We start from the raw sequence: 21152 nt of genomic DNA on the forward strand, positions 1-21152 counted from the left end.
TAGCGCCCGAAAACCTGAAACCACTCACCACACACACACGCTTGATACTGGTAGCCAGGTGTCTGTGTGTGAGAGAAAGCATTTAAGAAGTGTGGAGGTGAAGGTTTGTGGACTATTATTCCTTTACGGTGGATCAAGGTGAAAGAGGAACTTTCTGGAAAAGGTGTAGAGGTGAAGAGACAAGCAGATGTTGAACTTCTGTGTAACAGTGATAGATGTTCAGCGTGGTTCTTGATTGTGGGTTTGGCGTTGATGCGAATTCTGGTGGCTGATTTTTTTTTGTCTAAGTTCCAAGCTTTGATGGACCTGGGTTGTGGGGAAGCATTGTTGAAATATGATGAGTCGGCATTGATGTTATGGTTTGATGTGTCTGCATTTAGAGAGAAGAGTTCGAACGACTGCCTTAAATTCCATACTAAATTTACATTCTTTGCCAAGGCAAAGCCTTTCAGGAAAGAAAGTAGTGTTAATACAATTATATTTCTAGATTGCTAACTACGTGTTTGAACCTTATAACAGATATGAAGTCATGTTGATTATGTTGAGGAGGTAGACAAGGTTTTGCAAGATAATTTGTTTGGTGCATCGCAACATTATTTTCCGGTATTTTCTGCCAATCCCGCCACAATAAATTACTTTTGCTTTCTCTTTAAGAGGAAGGAGCATAAGAGGTCCCTCTGTATCCCGTCTTACTCATTTGTAAAGGAAGAGTTGAAGCTGAGATTCAGAAAACGTTGTGTTAAGGGGAGAATGAACCTACTGTGATTCCTCATAATAATCGATTGTTTGTGGTGCATAAGAAAATGGCATTAAATAGATGGGTACCAGACAAGCTAACACAATTATTGGACCAGATCTTGATAGACCAGTGACATTAGAAGAGATGTAAAAGTCTCCTAGTATGAAAGTGCTGTCTTTTATTGACTGATGCCTAAGATAGTGGCTGACAGAACTGCATCCTTCATGTCGATTTTTCACAACAAGCTTAAATTGTGGTTGTTGCTGTAAATCTCATAACCTGCCCTTCAGGTTCTGTGTTAGCTGGAAAAGTTTAGTGAGGATTTGGATATGCTGTTAAGTGGTCTTACTGAGATCGTGTTACTGTTGAATTAGTAAAATAGGAGTTTGGCAGACATCAGCTAAAAGTTCTTCAACATATTGTGACTACATCAGGGATTCTACATGATTCTGAAAAGACTTAGTTGATTAAAAATATTCCTTTCCCAAGGCAAGAAAACAGAGTAGACCATTTTTGGGATTCGTTAACTTTTATAAATGAATATTTTCGTTATGCCACATCTATGTACATTGATATGGAAGGAAGTCATTGGGATTGGGATACCGAAGCGCAGACAGATTTTGATTGTGTGAAACATGCTGTTCAAGAAGCATCTCTTCTGTCACATCCAGATTTAAGTAAATATTTTCGTTGAAACTCAGGTATTTATAGGTCTGGTCTTGGACCTATGTTCTTCAAAGAATTCGAAGTAGTTGAGGTGAGAACATGTCATATTATTGTTTTAAACAGTTGGGTGCTCACTAAGTGTGAATGAAACTACTCAGTCATGAAACGTGAAGCTCTGGCTATTATGTGTGGTTTCATGCAATTCAGGTGTTACTTGTTTGGTAGTATGATGGGTTTATACTAGTTATCGAACACTAAAATTTTTTATGAATTAGATTCCGACTCGTGGTTACATAGCCAGGTATGTGTCATACCACAAGTACCAAATTCCAGAATTATGCATATTCCTAGAAAAGATAACGTCTTTTCAGAAACTCTTTCAAGATCCGATCTATGTTAAATCATGGGATTGCGGATGACTATGATGAGAAACAAATTCGGTATTATGCGCATACTGAATATTGTTATTGATCATGTTGCAAAAGAACTACACAAAGATCCTTCTTTGCAAGAGTTTAAGCAGACGTAGAGAGATCGAGGTAACATTGCAATTAGGCAGTTTTATTTGGTGAAAGATTATACTCTGTTTAACAGAAGAAATGGAGATAATTCAGAGTGGATTTTTAGTGTTCTTGGCTATTTAGTCAATAAATAAATCTGGCGTACACATTTGAGTTATATACACTTTGGGATGAGGACTGACTGTAAAATAGGTCTATAAACTGCTCACACAGGATTACACGCCGATCGAAATGTTTCTGGCCTTAATCTTTCAAGTTAAGGTCTCATTAGTGTTAATTATTCATTACTGGTTTTCGTGAAATTACCTTTCGATCGCATCCCATCAAAAAAATTGGAATTTTCATGACGTTCTCTGTCTGAGAACTAGGTCATAACTCAGTAGTGCAGCTGCTTGGTTACACGAACGTAGCTCGTTAAATAATGAGCAGTACATACAGTTTTGTTCCTCAAATGAGGGGTCACAGCTTCGAAAGCGCAGTGAGACCCTTGTCGCTTGTATTTCAAATCTTTGGTTTGGTTCCATTCATCAGTGACAACAAAAACTCTGCACCTTATGTCCTCAGAGTCTCATTAAGGAGACTCACCAGCTCCGTCATATGTTTGATGTGGCTTATCTGTATCAGTGTCTCTGGTCTTTACTGCGGTTATTTAGCTATGCATCTAATCACAATAAATCCGCAGTTTCCTACGACAGTGCGTTTTGTAATTGTGGCATTTGTTTTACTGGTTGTATTGGAGCCAGTTACAATCCTATGCAGATCTCTGTCTACTGGATACCATATCTCTGGTAGTATTACGGAACTGTTGCAACAGATAGATGCATTGCTCTCCATGCGAGATCACTCGTACAAAAGAGAAATGTATCACAAAACGCACCAGAGAGCAGTTTTACTTTCCATCATAATGCTTGTTTGGATCATACCAGTTAGCGTACTAGCAAGCTATTTCTTCACACGTAGGCCAGTAACTGCCATCTCTCTTTGTCTACAAGGCTTTATCACGATCTGGCGGGTTCAGTTCTTCGCTGTTGTGCTGGTACTTCGGCACAGGATGGGCGTCGTCTGTGGACAGCTGCTGAGGAGTACCCGACCGCCGGCGGGCAGCGAGGCTGAGCTGGAGGAGATGGCGACGCGAGCAGGACAGCCGGGAGCGGCGGAGGCGGCGGGGGCGGATGTGCGGCGGCTGCAGCGTGCCAGGATGGCCCTCCACCGCTGCGCCCATCTCTGCAGTCTCCACTTCGGACCCGCACTGCTGCTGGCCGTCATGGATGATTTCGTCGTCATCACCTGCAGTGTCTTTTGGCTTATAGTCCTGGCTTCAGAAACAGACAATTGTGGGGATATACTCATCAACGTGTTTACACTTACTAGCGTCCTGTGTCGCCAGCTGTTGGTCTGCTGGGTGTGTTCCTCTGCGGCTGAGCGCGCCGACAGAGCTGGTCTGTTGCTGTCCAGGTTGCGGCTACTACTGCGTCCAGGGCCAGTAGTGGGTGTTCTGCAACTTCCTGTGGACAGATTGCGAGTTTCCGCCATGGGGTTTTGTGACATCGATCTCCAGATTTTTACAGCCACTGTTAGAGCAGCAGCCACTTATCTCGTAATACTCGTACAATTTCATAAGTAAAGCACTACATATGATATTTGCTAGGGCGTCTGTCCTTCTAGCAGTGCAATGTACGTAAGCTGTCATTGGTTGAAACATCATCTTGCAAACATAAAATTAGCGTCATATTACCTATTAGCTGCATGATAAGTATAGGCTATTCATCAATTACTTGTATTGCTTCTATTGTCCAGAGGATTGCGAAATTTCTAAAGAAAGAAAGCACAATAAATGGATTCCTAAGCATTTCGTAATAAATTGTAACTATTTTCTTCTACCTACAGTGTGGATCGTAAACGGTGCCCTAACTTGGTTCCTTTGTGTCACGTAAGGTAAATACTAGAGGTCACTATTTCAGTTTGGTCTTTCTGTCACCTTACTGTATAGCACATGAGACAGGTGATACCATGTCCGACGTCTACAGCCAAGACATAACAATGGTGTTTCAAAAATAATGACCTGATACCAAAACTCCACATTTCTTGAAAAAAACATACTATAAATATAGGGTGAATTGCAAAATACAAAAGCTTAAAGTTTTAGCTAAGCTATTATACACTCTCTATGTGCCCATCTGCCCATCGGCAGCAGTACGAACAACATCTTGACGATAGCTAAATGTATCTGTATTTAGAGATGTTAAGGAGCTGTTATTCTGTTCATCAACTCTTCTGTATCACGAGATAAAGGGAGAGATAAACACACTTCCCTTCACATATTCCCACAGCAGAAACCCGTATAGTGTCATGTCTCTCTTCGAGACGAGAATGCAGTGTCTCAGGATCCTAAGCGCCCTATCCAGCGTTGAGGCAGAGTGTCAATGAAAAATGGACATACTTTGTTGTGCAGTGTGGTGGAGCTCCCTCCTGCAGGAAAATGAAGTCATTCGAGTCCCTTTGAACTTGTGAAAAAGCCGGTTTGGCTTGGAAGAAAGCTCATTCCAGACAGTGTTTCCCTCAAGAGAGGGGGGGGGGGGATGTACAATTTTTTTGCGAGAAATGTCAGAAGGAACGTTCACCTTAGAGGAGCCTCTTTTGTGTTGAATAATGTCATGAGGATTCTATAGTCCCTATATGTGCATGTTATGTACCCGCGCTTAGAAGCACCATTTCAAAAACTGCGCGGACCCTCCCGCCGCAGGTTTAAGTCCTCCTTCGGGCATGGGTGTGTGTGTGTTGTCCTTAGCGTAATTTAGTTTAAGTATTGTGTAAGTCTAGGGACCGATGACTTCAGTAGTTTGGTCCCTTGGGAATTCACACACATTTTGCGTCTTATGTCTGTTCACCGCTGATATCAAATGTTGCTTCATCACAAAAAATTAAAAAAGTATTGTCTTCCATGTCCTCAATCAGAGCATCGTCGTAATCAACCAGTTTCTTGAAGAGTTGCACTAGTTGCAGCCTATATAGTTTGTTGACCAAACGCCCCTTAACACTCTCCAGGCTGTCGTATGAGTCACTACTGTCAGTTCCCTGTTTGCGTGGCGAGTAGACTTTCGTGGGCTCCGCTCAAACGTTAGCCGAATTCTTTCCGCCATGTCGTCAGAAGTGCGAGGTCGACCTGGCTCTTAGGTCTGCACAAGCATATTGCCTCTTCAGATTGGCGATACCAACGACGAGTGATTTCGCGAGAGGGCGGATCAATACCAAAACGTCGACGAAGAGCACACTGTACCGAAATGACTGACTCACACTTTACAAATGGCAGCACACAAAATGCCTTCTGTTGAGCGGACGCCGTCTTACTTCTGACTGACTATAAACTGAGAAGAGACGCATTGGTTGACATCTAGCGGCGATTTTCTGAAACTCTTGGCAACGTCCATTCAGACAACACACATATCCTTACTCGTACGTCACATGTTTCGTAATTGTTACCAACCAAAATCAGGTTATTCTTTCTGAAACACCCCGCCGTATACAGGACATGTACTGTTTATCCAAGATTGAGTCTGGCGGGAGATAAAAATGAATATTGGTTTTGCGACACTGACGGGTATCACTGTATGTAAGACGCTATTTGAAGTTACCGTGCTTTTTCTGGTCATATCTCCTAAGGAAAAATGACTTGTATTTATAAAGTTATTGGTTGGTTGGAAAAATTCACTACAAATGGTGATACACGACTAATATATACCTGCAGGAAAAGGCACACCAATAAACAAGAAACATATCCATAAATGAGCGTTAAGAAGTCGGTAATACTACAGTTCCGTGAAGCAGGAGAAAATACACACAATTAATTAAAGAGACGTGTTTATAACTAGTGTTCCAAAATTTTTATTTAGGCCCAGAGAAAGCTTCTCTGTTAAAGGAAACTTACAAATCAAATTTACGTTGTCTTACAGTTCCACTATGCACTGATATTAAAAGGCTGTTGCGCAGCTTTTACGAGCCAAGTTCTTTGCTCATCAGTGCACGAGGCCACACCTCCGACTGTGACAGTTGAAAGCGATGGTAGGTTCTCATCGGCAGCAGCAGCGGCGATGTAAGTTCATCATGCCTCTTCCTCTCACCTCAGCCAAGCCCTGATCTTGGAATCAGTGAGCTTTTAAGACGAAACATTTGTGTTTATACTCCAGATCACAAAACAGTTCTTTTAACGGTCTTTAAAACACACTGTCACTCAGTATGTTCCCTAGTGTCTTGTTTTCTGTACATACAACTTGGGGCCAAGACCCGACCACAGCTAGATCTTTGTACCGAAGTAAAATAGCAATCTGAAGAAACCAAAACTTGTCTGTACTATTTATCAAAATACACAAAGAATTGGCCTGTAACAGACCAAAACGCACACGGTTCCTTCTTGGACGACACATTTTTCTTGGAAGCAGGCAAATCTAGGAGGTTCTATGTCAACACACTCACACATGCATAGGTCTCCCAATCACAACCAGTGATTTATTAGCCATTAAAGAGAAACGGCGCATCGTTATGTATACTAGAGCGTCCATATTGTTACCATTTACTTCAGTCTAACGATATCCCAAATTCGGTCATCTTGTTCTCTGTCTCCCACAGGGTGACATCTTAAGTTCGATATTTGTAGCTCACAGTAGATTCTCAACTTACGTGTCACAATGCCATTTTCTCGTGGAAATTGTCTCTCTAATTGTTCTGTAAGAGTACAGTACACACAAGGCTCGGTTATTGGCTATACTGAACTAACATACTGGTTAAGGTACACTTAGGTACACTTAACGATGACTGACTTATACTGCCATTCTATTAAAACTAATACTCACTATGTAATTTCATCGAACTTTAATGTAGTTTTCACTCTGTGGCAGTCATTACCAAGCATACCTTAATCAGTACGTCAGATCACCAGTAACAACAATACCGAAAATTTAAACTTCAAAATAAGATGGTTAAACCTAATATGAGCGTTCAGCGTAACTCGCAGCAAGTGGTGTGCTTATACTGAAATTCAATCGACGGCAAATGCATTTTAACCTATAGATTACGACTATTTTGCAATACCAGAACAGACATCTTAGAAATGTAAATAGTGCTATGATACATAAAAGTGTGGGTTCATAATGAGTTTCACCAAATTGGGTATAGATGTCGAAATAAAACATCGTCAAGTATGCCTTAACCTCTCAGATTCAAATAATCTGCCAATAAGCAAGGAATGTACTTGTTGTAGTGTTATAGATTAAATCTTTACATATTCTGATAAATAATACAGACAGTTTTTGTTTTATTCAAAGGACTATTTTATTTCTTTGAAAAAATTGAATTTTCTATCTGATACTGTAGTTTCTTCTGTGTGGAACCGTGCCCACTATCGTCTTTGGAAGAGGAGTAGCCGCTATTCTTATCTAAGTTTTTATGAAGCTAACATATCGTATTTCGTGTCTTTCGTACTTATACTTGCGTACTAGAAAAATGTACTGCTTAAGTGGTACACTGCATTAAATATCTCTCCACACCACATCATATCAGGTATGCTTTCTTGTGCTAAGGTGTCAAATAATGCAACGTCCGAGGATTAACATACTATAAATTTTGGCGTTATTTAGTAGTTTCTTATGACAGAAGAAACTGATTCAGTGAGCGAAATTCATTACAAATTAATTATACCACAGCCTCAGTCAGTAAATATCTGTCTTCCTCGTAAGTTCTTTATTGTGGCACCAGTGTTGGCTAATCTATGAAGACAGATAACATATTTTTTAGTGTAGAACATGATGAATTATCTTGTCCATCTCTAAAATATTGCTTGTTTAGGAGTAGAAGGTTCGTTTTTGTACTACCAGTAACTTACTCTGAACAGCGCCTAAGACGAAATGTCAAACATTGCTGCCGTGCCTGCTTAGGATATTATTTTAGACACGTGGATTTTGTGCTGTTATACAACAATAATATATACAATTAAACCATAGAAATGACATTATGACAATTTGAGTGTCCGTTATGGCTTACACTAAGTAGGGTACAAATATCCAACTCTGGTCGTTGCCAAGTGGGATACAGAGAACAACATAGCCGTCTCTGAGGTATACAGGTTGTAAATTTTAAGTCGACAAACCACAAACCAAAATAACTCGAAAAATAAGCTTCACACGAAAAATGTGTAGAACCCAAAGTTGATTATTTTCGAGGGGGCCATCTGTTGGTGCTAAAATTATCCCGCCACCCCAGTCCCCTTGGCGGTGGGGTGGGAGGCAGCTTTAAAATTTCTAATGGGAACCCCCAATTTTTTACTGCAAAATCAGATTCTACATAAAAAAAACTACGTACATTTTGTCGTAAGCATTTGTTTTGATTCTTGATAGTTGGCGCTGTAATTTAAGAAAATCCATGTTCTCATTCTTGCTTGGAGAATGGTTACGGATAAATAAAAAATACTTATTTACTTCGTAAATAAGTAAAACCAACACTCTCCCTCTCTCCCCATAGGGCGGGGTTTGGGAGAGGAATTAGAGTTTTGCAAATGTTGACCCTAATATTAAATCGTACCTCATCTTGATGCACCTTTACGTAGAAAGTAGACCATAAATGGCAGAATTCTCAGATGAAGTCATTAGATGCTGCCCCTATTCGCAAATAATGTAGCTCATGCACAGAAGATTTTCATTAAGCATACTGCTGTTTCCAGTTGTAAGGCTGAGGAGAAAAATAAGACTGAAAAACTAATTTTATGAGAGAGCATATTAGGAAGTAGTATATTGTTTGACTTTTCTTCGAACGACCGCTCGTACAATTTTAAAGCAAGCGTTTTCGTGATGCAGACCGTGCTTTTTGTTCCTCTAGCTGTGTCCAAACGTACCCATAGAAAAACGTGCTGCTCATTTTTTAGGATCTGCTCCCTATCCTCTAGTAATCCTATCGCGTAATAGACCCAGGCTAACGAGTAATGTTCTAGAATTTGTCGGAAAACAAGCTATCTATTTCGACGGTGAACAACATTTCTTTAAGATTATTCCGTGAATTTGTCTGGCAGGTACTTTTCCTGCAAACGGTTTTATGTGATCGTTCCAGATGTATACTCATCGATATTTTATGGTTGTTGCTGTTTAGGGTTTGGTCCCCAATCTCTTAATGAATAAACATTGTGACCCTGTAAAATTATATCCAGAAAATGTGATGCCATGGAGAAGTTACGGACAATGTTTTCATCACTGATTCAAGCCTCCCATATGGTTAATATTAGTGTGCCCCTATTTCCAAGTTCAGCTTCAGCCGCTACCGTGAAAAAATGTCTAAAGTTTCGAACTTTTCTCTTACTGCCCTCCATTTTCTCAAAATAATCCTTTCATTAAAAAATACACAAGTACATACAATGTATGGTATTAAATTCTTCGTCGATCAAGTGCAAACAAGTTTCTGTTCAATGAAGGGCAGTTGTAGAAACACAACGTCAAGACAAGGTAGTCTTACCAAGTTTGACGGAAACGTAAAATATCCACAAAACGACTATACTGCTAGCAAAACGTCTATAAGATCAAAGCTGTCAAGCAGCAGAAATTTTCAAAAAGGCCATCAAGGTGTTAAAAGGCGTGTTGTAGCATTGTATTTCTTATGCAGTCAGTGGCTTAACACACGGCAGAGAATTAGCACATACGTAACATTCTGAATGGGTGGATTGCTTCGATTGCTACTGTTGCTGAGATCCTAGACCAAGACCTGCAGTTACGTGGCGCGAGCTTTGGCACTTCTGAGCAGCATGCAGTTGCTAGGTCTGTAAGAATACTAATGAATGAGTTAGTTTCAGGAAGCCGTATGATGGATTTTCGTCTCACGATACTATTCCCGTTATTGAGATCGTAGTGTCCATCGGCTTGGCGATAGTGGGTGACTAATCTGAATGCATTACACAGAAGGGGGTGAACTAATAGACTTGGCCTCTAAATACTATAACATCTCAAATGAAAATTGTCGGCAGACTTCTCCCTTCAAATGCTGATATATTTCGCAAAGCTGACTTCCATAAGAAATCCAATGAACAGATTTGGAAATATTATCTGTATGAGTTAGCCCCGCATCCTTTCTCTTTGGAAGATATAGCTATTATCAAATCTAAGTTTTATAATTTGGCCAATCCTATTAAAAAACCAGTTTACGTTGAAAAGGCGGAGTTAGTATTAAATTGAGAATTTCTTTTACGTATAGGAAGTAAGGGTATTACTATATCAGCTGAACGCCTGGGAGACTATGGAAACAGAAAGCTCGCCAATGTCGAGTTTGAATCAATGTGAGTTAAATCTGCAAAATAAATGAGTTTCAAACAAACAAAACGGATACCGTCCCAACACTTCCAGTTAGTCTGTAAGTCAAACTGATGGTGTAGATACGTTAATTACGGCTGATGCTGTTGCTATTTCTCAGTGTTCTGACTGCTTGATTGTCGCTGTGGAGAACACAAACCTTCCTAGTGATTTAGGCTGCACTAGCACCAAACTCCGCTACAACAGTTACTACTGAGTTCAGGTAGAGAAGATACTGTTGTCTATAGCCCCCCAAAATTGAATTCACTCAGATTAATCGTAAAGGAAGCATGTGTGTGTGGTTAACACAGTTTCTAGTATTGCACCAATTTTTTGAAAGCTTAATTCTCATTTCACAGGTATAATTAGTCTTGTGCAGTATATAATTTTTGTTTAATTATGTTGAATCTCAATTCCCAATTATTGACTAAGTTGTCCACTAGATATCACACAGTCCACCTCAAGTATATCCAATACAAGTAAAGTTACAGGCTACAGCGTGCGGTATGTAGAATTATTTGAAGTACGCAAGTAAATTTGAGCTTTATAACTGTCGATTTATGAGACGGACCTCTAGTTTATTTCAGCGGAGATTTATAACATTTACATGTCATTGGAAAGATCCTGATACCCCAATGTACAACATATTCCAAAAATAAAGCACAGATTGGTGATACAGACCTACAATTAAACTCATCTATGCGACGACTTATATTGAGAACTTCAATTACCTGCACCTTTTCACGTTCATACGGAACGCTTCGTTGCCCGACAGACCAATGATAAATTTCTGCTAGAATGGTAGCAAGCACTTTTCTCATCATCTTCACAAAATCATAAAGGGTAATGTGTATTCCTTCATGTTTTTAGAAATGTCTTGGATTGTTTTATGATTGGTTTGACGTGTCCGTTAACTATTTTATATCCTTCGTCAAAGTCCGAATTCAGTCAGCGTCTTCAGTTATTTGCTCCGTATATTTAAGTTATGATCTTTCTCGGCAGTCACCCCTGTCCCGTAGATTACCCAGTAGTGCAATTTAAATTATTTCGTGGTGTCTTAGGGCGTCTTTTATAATTTTCTTTACTATGAATTACATAATTTAAAAATTTTGGCTAATGGATGAAATATTTGGGACAGATGTAATTGCACATTCGCCAAAATTCAGAACAATTTAGGCTTCTGGTGCGTTAATGGAAATTTACAAGTAGTTTTTGTCATCAAAATAAGCGTGAACTAGCAGCCAATACGTTTGTAGTATTGGTTACATTAAACCTATCTGAGAACATTGAAACAAATCCCAATTGAAAGACAGCAGATGAAAGCAGGTATATCTTAGCGAAAAACAAGCTAGGAAGAAAGGAGAAGGATACTAGGTGGATGAAAGGATGAAATTCCTTAACTCTAATATGCGTGGCCAATATGGAAAGGGCAAAAGAAAGTAAGACAGTACTCAGCTTGTTCGTTCTTTTCTTTGGGATAATTAGGTGTGGCCGATGGTCAGGGGAAGGGGAAAACAGTTTCGGGAACTCCGTCAGAGCACAAGAGAAAAAGCCAGAGATTTTCATAAATTTGACTGATATTTGATACAGGCAGCAACTGGTAAGGCTGTTCCTTTTATTCTCTAAACGAAACGTTTTCGAGATATTCTTGTAGGAAGGAATACTGGAGTTTAAGGTCCCATCGATGAAGTCATTAGGGACGGGCTGCTAGAGATTGGAAGAGAACAGGGGAGTAATTCAGCCCTTACCTGTAAGGAGCAACCACACTGAGTCACGGAAACTACTGAAAGTCCGAGCGCCGGACGAGAATGCGAACTTCCCTTGCCCTCTGCAAGCCCAGTGCACCCCCACTGTTGGTATATTCTTTCAGTGAACTGGAGTTCTTTGTGAGAGAACTCTTTGAGGCTGATCCTCAAAACTGGTAGTTGATTATTGTCAAACCCGACTCCCAGCATAAGTCGTTGAAAAAGCGCATTTATTTTCTAAGTGACGTCTGGGAACTGAATTTTCCTGAAATTTGCCTTCTCTGACTGGTTGACATAAGAAGTTACTGCCTGGGTGTAAGATCTAGAAGATAATCGTACCTTATAAGATTGTTACTTTCTCCAGGATTTGATTTACTTACTGTGTTGCTCATTCCCGGTAGGAAACGTTCAAAGTAGATAACACTTTGGCACATGAGCGTCTATCGTGTCAGAAATATAGTGTGAGCAGCCATGGTGAGTGGGTGATGAAGGTATGTCGTGTCGTGTCGTGTTGTGTCGTGTTTGTGCCGTTGCTGGTGATAATAAGACGGAAGGGAGAGAGTGGAATTTTGAGGCGGTTACAGACTACTGCTGCCGAATCTCAGCGTCCACGGACGAATCTTATCGTGGAATGGTTTTACGGCAAGCGTGACGGTCGATATGTTTATAATTTAATCTGTGAAACTGGGAAAATATCTGACGACCAGGAATTGTAGGCCATCATTTCTCAACTTCCCATAAAAATGAAGACAATCGACTACTTACCACTCGTGCATAATCACACAGATATGAGTTAGCAACTGAACTCGCACGCGGATTCCTTCTGTGCGAAGAGTTGACCACTATTTGCATATGAATTCCTTTCGTCTTATTCAGGTCTGGAAGTAAAACTTTTTTTTCTGAGTAACTGTTTTTAAAATCATGGCGACATTTCTTCTCCAGGGTTTCCTAAGCTGCTTCTTGGTTTCAGTTGTTAGTAATACATCGAAGCATCCGTAAAATGTGTTTCTCCCGATGGCAACCCTCTGTTAAGTACTCTCGGCATTCATGCGGTGTCAGGCGAGAACTCTAACATTCGACAGTAATCTCCATCGCCTTTGTCTGTAAAAACTTACTTTTGTGCTATCAGAGATCCTGTCGACATGTGTGCGATGCTAGTGGCGGCTGTGGGAACGTGAACCCAGCAGCGAACTACTCCGTACGGAGACTTCCCCAGCAGTCTCGACTGGCCCGCCACAGCCGCGACATCGCTGCTGCAGACGAAAATGAATTACTGCTCATGCACCGCATTACCAGTTGTCTGCGCCAATTTATTTTGGCTGCTCTGGCCGACCGCTACGAAACTGTTGTAGTGGTGCGGGGGTTTTCACTGTGTACCAGGACTGAAAACATGTGCTTGCCAGCAGCCAAAATCTTAATTACGCGATATATTATTTTGAAGGTGATAAAACTGAGTATACCATCTCTAGAGACAGCTTTGATGCACCTCTAAAATTACAGCTGCAATACAAATAAACATTAAGGTATCAGAGTATGCGCCCTACAGAATCTTTCACAAGTGTCCGCGGAGACAATCTGGACGAGATTCTGGTTCCTTGAAACTTAATTTTATGGTTATCTGTGAAGTAGGATCTTAGCAAGACAAAACAAAAGGTAAATTTTCCGACCGTCCAAGAAAATAAAAGCACTGCTGCATTGAGCTTTCGAGTCTTGGCCTGAGCGTCCCTGAATTATACAGGCATACCGCAGTGCAGAAGCAGCTACATCGGTTATGACAGTTTCCACATGTCGTGCAGAACACTAGCAGTACAGAAAGTCGTGATACAGAAAAATCGCAGCTTTCTGAGAACGCTCTAACAAATAAAAATTACGTCTGATGAAATAAAACCTGATCTGACACATCAGCGTTCTGGGACTGTGGAACAACATCTCATACCGGAACAGCGACGGTATGTCATTGGTGCCTGGGGCGGCTCTTCACACCGAGCGAGCACTTCAAAATCCAGTCAGTTGTTTGCGCTCCAAGAGGTGGCACCAGCGTCGCAGATATCGACAAGACCTCTGGCATCATGTGACGTCGGGTAGTTTATACTGCCGAAGACGCTGGAGGTCACAACTGAAATCTCAGGTAAGAGCGAACTGCTTTTCCTACTGTGTGTTGCGGTAGTGTCTAATGTGACACACAATGTAGTATTTTCTCTTAGAATATTATTACGTTTTTAGTGGCTCAGCGGGCAGTGTCTCACTTCAGTTTCAAATGTCTTGGTTAGATCTGCAGGTGGTGCTGAGACAATTTTTATGTCAGTCATATTTTTCGTCTAGTGAAATGACTGTTGCAAGCTTAACATGAAAACATAAACCACAAATACAATTAAATAATCCTGACAGGATTTATCTAATATTCCAAAATCAGAACAATAAGTAAACTCTAGGACCGAGACAGGGGGCCACAGCAAAGTTAGGCTCACAGTTAACTTGTGTGGCAACGTGGTTCGCCGAATCACAATTCCTACGTACCGTGGCCAATATTTGGCAACATTAAACCACGCACTAGTTAACAATTAAGATTTTACAGAGGACACCTTTGACTAGACAAAGGGTACTGGTAGAGGGCCAACCAACCCTAATATTACCCCACGTGGATGGTTGCGAACGGAATTACGGTAATGAAACAAAGAAAATTCACAAAAGGCAAAAATTCGGAAAAGATTAGAATGTATACACACGCAGTCGCAGGCACACAAACATTCACATTGAACCGAGGGAGCACTTCCTCCCTGAGACAGCTTCAACATATGCAGCACCCTTGCGCCACGTTTTTCTTACGGACCAAAGTGTGCATTAGGAATGAAACTGAAAAGTCGGCAAAGGCCTTGCATTCCTTGCTGCGAACCAGCAAAACAACCATTATAAGACAAACGCGAGGCCTAAAACTGCACAAGGTGCAAGTTTAGTGAGACTGAATTACAAAAAGCTCCTCTCCCACTATGAGACAAAGCGCCACGTGGTTAAATCAACTCACCCTTCTTCAAAGAGATCTCATCCTAGGAGAGCTGGAAGCTCTCGAATTCAGACAAGAAGTTGGAATTTCACTTCCAGTAATTGCGAGAGTACTGCTTTATAACACATCCATCACTCTGCTTGGTAATTAATGAAAGAGAAACGCTTGGTAAAGCCAATTTAGCACAGAACCTTTCATATATTCATGGAATTCCTTAATGCCACATTGCCTCAATTCCAGTTTCAGTGCCACGACAACGGCCACTATTTTATGAATGACAGTCAGTCATGGTATTTAGAATTTTTTAAATAATTGACATCACTATGTCACACTGATTGAAAATGATAATTATGTTTACATTGTTACACGTGTAAGTGCTAACACAACGTTAAATCTGACTATTTTTCAACTTGATCTTATTTTGCGCTGTATGTACTTCATTACTGACACTCGCAAATAATGCGACACGCATCACCTTCTGGAGAAGAGTACTAAGTGCCTGAAACCGCTCAAGGAATTAAATTTCTTACATGCAGCTAGTTGCTTATTATTTCGTAATAGACGACTACAGTTACTGAAAATGGACAAGATAATATTTTTATTTTTCGGAAGAGGTTTACTTTACCGAGTATAAAATAAATTATGCTTAATCTGAGTGTATAATCTTCACATCGGTCCTTTTGATTTTGCATCGTTGCGATGTGAGGAGAAATCAGTAAACGACGCTGACATGTTCGAATGGGTAATACCATAACACAGAAAATGAAAATTCCTATAAAACTGTTAGTTGTCATATTCAGCAACAAGTTCATAGTTACTGCTTTCTAAAAGTCAAATCACTACTACTTTTAAAAAATCATGAAACTTCTGACTTTGCAATAAATTCAGGATATGTGCATTTACTGTTTTGTCAGTAGGCCAGTTCTTCAGGAACGAATAATTTTTTGTTGTAATAGCAACATGTCCAAGCAGTTCAAATACTTAATTGCGAAGGGGGACTGGAAATCGGTAGCAGGAAAATCAAGAGATGGAATGATTGTTGGTGAATATAGACTGGGGTAAAGGAATGAAACAGGAAGCCACGTGGTAGAATTTTGTACAGAGGATTATTTAATCATCGCTAACACTTGGTTTAAGAATCATGAAAGAAGGTCATATACATGAAAGAGGTCAATAAACACCGGAAGTTTTGATATTTATAACAGTAAGCCAGAGATTTGGGAACTAGATTTTAAATTGTGAGACACTTCCAGGAGCAGATGTGGACTCTGACCACAATTTATTGGTTATGAACTGTACATCAAAACTAAAAGATTTCAACACATTAGGAAATTAAGGAGATGAAACCTGGATGAGCTGAAAGAGCTAGCGTTGTTGAGAATTTCAGAGGGAGCATTAGCCAACGATTGACCTGAACAGAGGAAAGGAACACAGTAGAAAACGAATATCTTTAGAGAAGAAATAGTGAAGGCAGCAGAGGATCAAATCGATAAAAAGACAAGACTTACCAGAAATCCTTGGGTAACATAGGAGATGCTGAATTTAGTTGATGAAAGGACAAAATATAAAAATGTAGTAAGTGAAGAAGGTGGACAGGAAAACAAATGTCTAAAAAGTGAGATTCACATTAAGTATGAAATGGTTAACCAGGAATGGCCAGAGGGCAAGTGTATGTATTTAGAGGCGCTCTTTACTAGGGTAAAGACAGATACGGCACAAAAGACAATTAAAGACGCCTTTGGGGAGAAGATATGCAGTTGTATGAGTATCAAGAGCTCAGATGGAAAACCCAGCCCTAAGCTGAAAAGTGGAAGTAGTCGATGCAAGGAAGATAAATTTCGAGGCAGTACTATTAAATGCAAGAGGATGTAGATGAAGGTGAAATGGGAGATATGACATTACAAAAAGAATTTGTCAGAGAATTGAAAGACAAAGTCGATACAAGGTTTGGCAGTAGATATTCAATCAGTCAGAAGTACTGAGAGCACTGAGAGGATCAATAATGGCGAAACTCTTCCATCTTGCGTGCAAGATATATGAGACAGTCGAAATACTCTCACACTTCAAAAAGAAAGTAGTTATTCCAGTTCCATGGAAAGGAGGAGATGAATGATGTCAATAATGCCGAATTATCAGTTTCATAAGTCATGATTTGAAAAACACTAACATGAATTCTTTACAGAAGAATGGAAAGACTTAGAAAGTAGGTTAAGTAAAGAACACCTACCTTTATAGCATTTGTAGACTTAGAGAAAGCTTTTGACATTGTTGATTGGAGTACCCTCTTTGAATTCTGAAGGTAGCAGGGGTAAGATTCAGGAATCGAAAGATTATTTGCAACTTGTACAAAAATCAGACGGCAGTTACAAGTGTCGAAGGGCATGAAAGGAAAGCAGTGGTTGAGAAGGGAGTGAGACAGTGTTGTAGCCGATCGCTGTTGTTATATCACCAAGGGTTGAGAAAGCAAAAAAGACAGCAAAGAATAATTTGGTGTAGGAATTATCTTCAGGCAGAAGAAATAAAAACTTTGAATTTTGATGATGACATTGTAATTGTGTCAGAGGAATTGGAAGAGCAGTTGAACGGAATGCGAAGTGTCTTGAAAAGACAATATAAGGTGAACATCAACAAAAGCATAACAAGGATAATAGAATTTACCCGAATTGAATCAGGTGTCACAGAGAGAATTAGATAAGGAAATAATACCTTTAAAGTAGCAGTAGGGTTTTGTTATTTGGGAAGTAAAATAACTGGTGGGATTGGTTGACAGGAAAAATTCTAACACATCAAGTGATTATCAATTTAATATTGGCGGAAGTATGGGGAGCAAGAACTGTGATTGAGACCAAAAGATGAATACAGTTAGCAGATTCAGGAGGATGTGGGTTTCATTACTTATTCGGAGGTGAAGAAGCTTGCACAGCTTAGAGAAGAGGGGGAGCTGCATCAAACCAGTCTTTGGACTGAAGACTACAACAACAGTTTCATAATGTTAAGAGCTACTCGATATAAAGAAGTATGAGCGTTTTGTGCAGTAATGAAATGAAAGTCAATTAGTGGATTAGACACTCGTAAAGGCAAGATAATTAATTTAGGTGACATTCAATCGATGTGTCCCCTCGTCGCTTACAGTACTTATGAGCAGAATAACGACTGGGAAACATTGTGCTCTGCTTCAGTTAGGTAGCATTGCGACAGTGGAGACACAGTCATCAGGATTTACACTGAGTGTTAACTTTATGCATAATGAAGTTGTAACGCAATAATTGTATATATTATTCATAGAAAGAGGAGACCTTACAGCAAGTCTGAGGCACTGCGAGGTACATTTATACTAGTAAAATAAAAAAAAGTGTAGTTCCAGTTCAGTGGACACATATAATCGCTATCGAGTTTCTCAAGAACAGTTATGACTCCTCGTACCTTCATGGATGCAGTGAAACCTTTATATATACTCTTCAGGATGTGTGGTTACGCTTCAGTGATTAGAATAGACAGAAACAGGAAACACTTCTGTCTGAGAGGGTGGTATGTAACAAGTGCAGTATGGTTTGCTTGTATTGTGGCAATGGGCTCATATTGTAGCTATAGTTACTCTTGTAATCCTCCGATTAGAAAATATTTACCAACTTTGACGGTTCCTGCGGTATTAGTTTTACTGCTGGTGTGGATGGAGTCAGCTATAATGCTATTCAAGTGTCTCACTACTGGGAACCGACACCTCTGCCAAATAATTAATCTGCTGGAAACAGTAGACCAATTGCTATTCCACTGCCAATATGGGTACAGCAAGGTATTTACCAAAACACGGAGAGTGGTTTTTATTATTGTTGCAGTATTATTAGGACTCTTTATTGGTCTCTGTGTACATACTGCAGCTGTTGGTTTTGAAGGGAAGTGGAAGGAGAGTATTGTCTTTTTTTCTGCACTCTATAACTTAGTTTGGCAAGTACAGTTCTTCGGCATCGTGCTGGTTGTGCGGGACCGGATGGGCGCCATCCGCAGGCAGCTGCTGAGGAGTGTGCGGCCGACGCTGCGCAGGGAGGCGGAGCTGGAGGAGGCGGCGACCTCCGGAGGGCGGCGGAGGGTGGCGGAGGGTGGGCTGTGGCGGCTGCAGCGCGCCAGGCTGGCCCTGCACCGCGTCGCCCGCCTCTGCGGACAGCACTTTGGGCTCTCGCTGTCGCTGTCCTTCCTCAACCGCCTGCTCCAGCTCGTCTGCACCAGTTACAGCTCCGTGCTTCTGGCGAACAACTGGCAACACCTCTCGTTCGGATTACGTGCCCTTGCCGCTGCGTTCGGTGTTCTGTTGGTGGTTGAAGCCAGCTTCCTGCTAGCCCTGTGCTGGGCGTGCTCGTCTGCTCAGGATAGAGCTGTCAGAGTTGGCCTGGTGCTGGACAAGATTCAGTCCCTGCTGCCCCCCAGTGTTACGTCACGTTCTCTCCAATTGGCAGTGGAGAATCTGCGTTTTTCCGCTGCAGGCTTCTTTGACTTAGATCTACGTTTATTTGTTGCTCTTATTGGTACGAGTGTCACGTATGTTATAATACTTGTACAGTTTCACAGATAAGACAACAAATGCATGGTTCACTAGCTTTCTTTTGATACTATTAGACACTCACTCAGAGACTCTTTGTAACACCTCCTGTCACTGCACAGTTTACTTTGAAATGTAATTACGCTTTTTCATAGTATTAAAATAAAAATTAACAAACTCGTCTAGATGACTATTCTTCCTGTACAGACCAGATTTTCCTGTTACATAATGTGAGCATGAAACAGATATGACTCTCCAATGTGCTCTTACCATTCAACTCATATTATATAAATTGCCTGCAAATTTTTCCAAAATAGTATTGCAGAAAGTTTCTCTGTAAATACTGTCATCTATTATACCTGTACATCTTCCAATTCTTGCTATTAAATGCCATTAAAAATATGACCAAAAGTACATTAAAAACCAAGTTTCCTTCGATAACTCAGTTGCCAATAATAAATCAATATTAGTTATACTTCAAATTAACACTTACCACATAAGTTTTATTGTTGGAATTTTGGCTTCTGTATTTTGAATCGTTAAATGGGATGCACTGTATTGGGTGCAACAGGTATAAGGGCAGGTATTTGTATATGTGGTAGCGTGATATGTACACACACCAGTATGTTGGTTGTTTTTTTCTCTTTGTCAATCACTCTTCACACAAACACATCACATACTTCACAGCCCAATGTTTTCTGCATGGTTGTAACTGCCCCACTAATTGGACGACACCTGTCAGTACAGACTAATATTTTAGTATCCATACGTCCACTCTTCAATACCTGACCTGCTGTAGAGGAGAAAATAACCCTTAATGCCTTGCTCTTGCCATACGTTCTTAGAGGTACTACCCAACATAAAAATATACCTCTTATAATACCTACAAATATCAGTTGCTAAGTGACGTAAAATACTGATGTAATGTTTCTCAGTACATCGTCTTCAGTCATCTATAAAAATATCTCCACTTACACCCATTACACCCTGAAAAACGAATGGTCCACACAGAAAAATCGAATAAACCCCTGAATAGAGTTGCTACTAGGAACACTATTTCACGCCCTTAAATGTAATGTTGCCAGATTACAGTGAGAAAAAATGGGGCCGTAGGTTTTGTAAAATTATGTATACTTCTTCGTTCTACACTCAGCACAATTAAGAAGGGTACTTCTCAGCTGAGCATACATTTCTCAGGACAGTATTATAAAAATCACTGTAACATTAATCAAATTTGAAGCAAGTATAAATTCGTATTATTACATCAACAAAATATCTTTTTCGGTCATCACTGTATTAAATTTTTATAGTGGAGAAACCTCTCTATGTGGAACTAAAACATTGCATATTTCTGATACACCAATCAGCTGTATTGTGTAGACCCATTTCTGTGGTACTGATATAATGGCTATCTTTGCTTTCAAATGTTCATCCCCCACCCCATAAAATAAATCACAAACCATATCAGTGTCTGAATGCATATTATCTACACTAAGTAAATCAACAATATAAAGTGATTCGGCTAATTTCAAAATACAGGCTGTACATAAAGTCAGGGAACACTTTCAGTTTTTTCTTACACAAGAACAAAACATTGTACAGATATTATACATGTATCATTTTGAAGA

At 40.2% G+C, this 21152-nt stretch overlaps 1 protein-coding gene across 1 annotated transcript; it reads left to right on the top strand.

Moving 5' to 3' along the window:
- Window positions 1–18978: 18978 nt before the first annotated feature.
- Window positions 18979–19557, top strand: LOC126121659 (putative gustatory receptor 2a). Its single transcript, XM_049915087.1, has one exon. It carries the CDS (start codon window positions 18979–18981, stop codon window positions 19555–19557), a length of 579 nt encoding a protein of 192 aa, XP_049771044.1.
- The last annotated feature ends 1595 nt before the right edge of the window (window positions 19558–21152 follow it).

The sequence above is a fragment of the Schistocerca cancellata genome, chromosome 1 (genome assembly GCF_023864275.1).
Source record: "Schistocerca cancellata isolate TAMUIC-IGC-003103 chromosome 1, iqSchCanc2.1, whole genome shotgun sequence".
Classification (NCBI taxonomy): domain Eukaryota; kingdom Metazoa; phylum Arthropoda; class Insecta; order Orthoptera; family Acrididae; genus Schistocerca; species Schistocerca cancellata.

Coding starts and splice junctions, on each gene's coding strand:
- LOC126121659 (XM_049915087.1), top strand. CDS start 18,979: ATGGGCGCCATCCGCAGGCAGCTGCTGAGGAGTGTGCGGCCGACGCTG.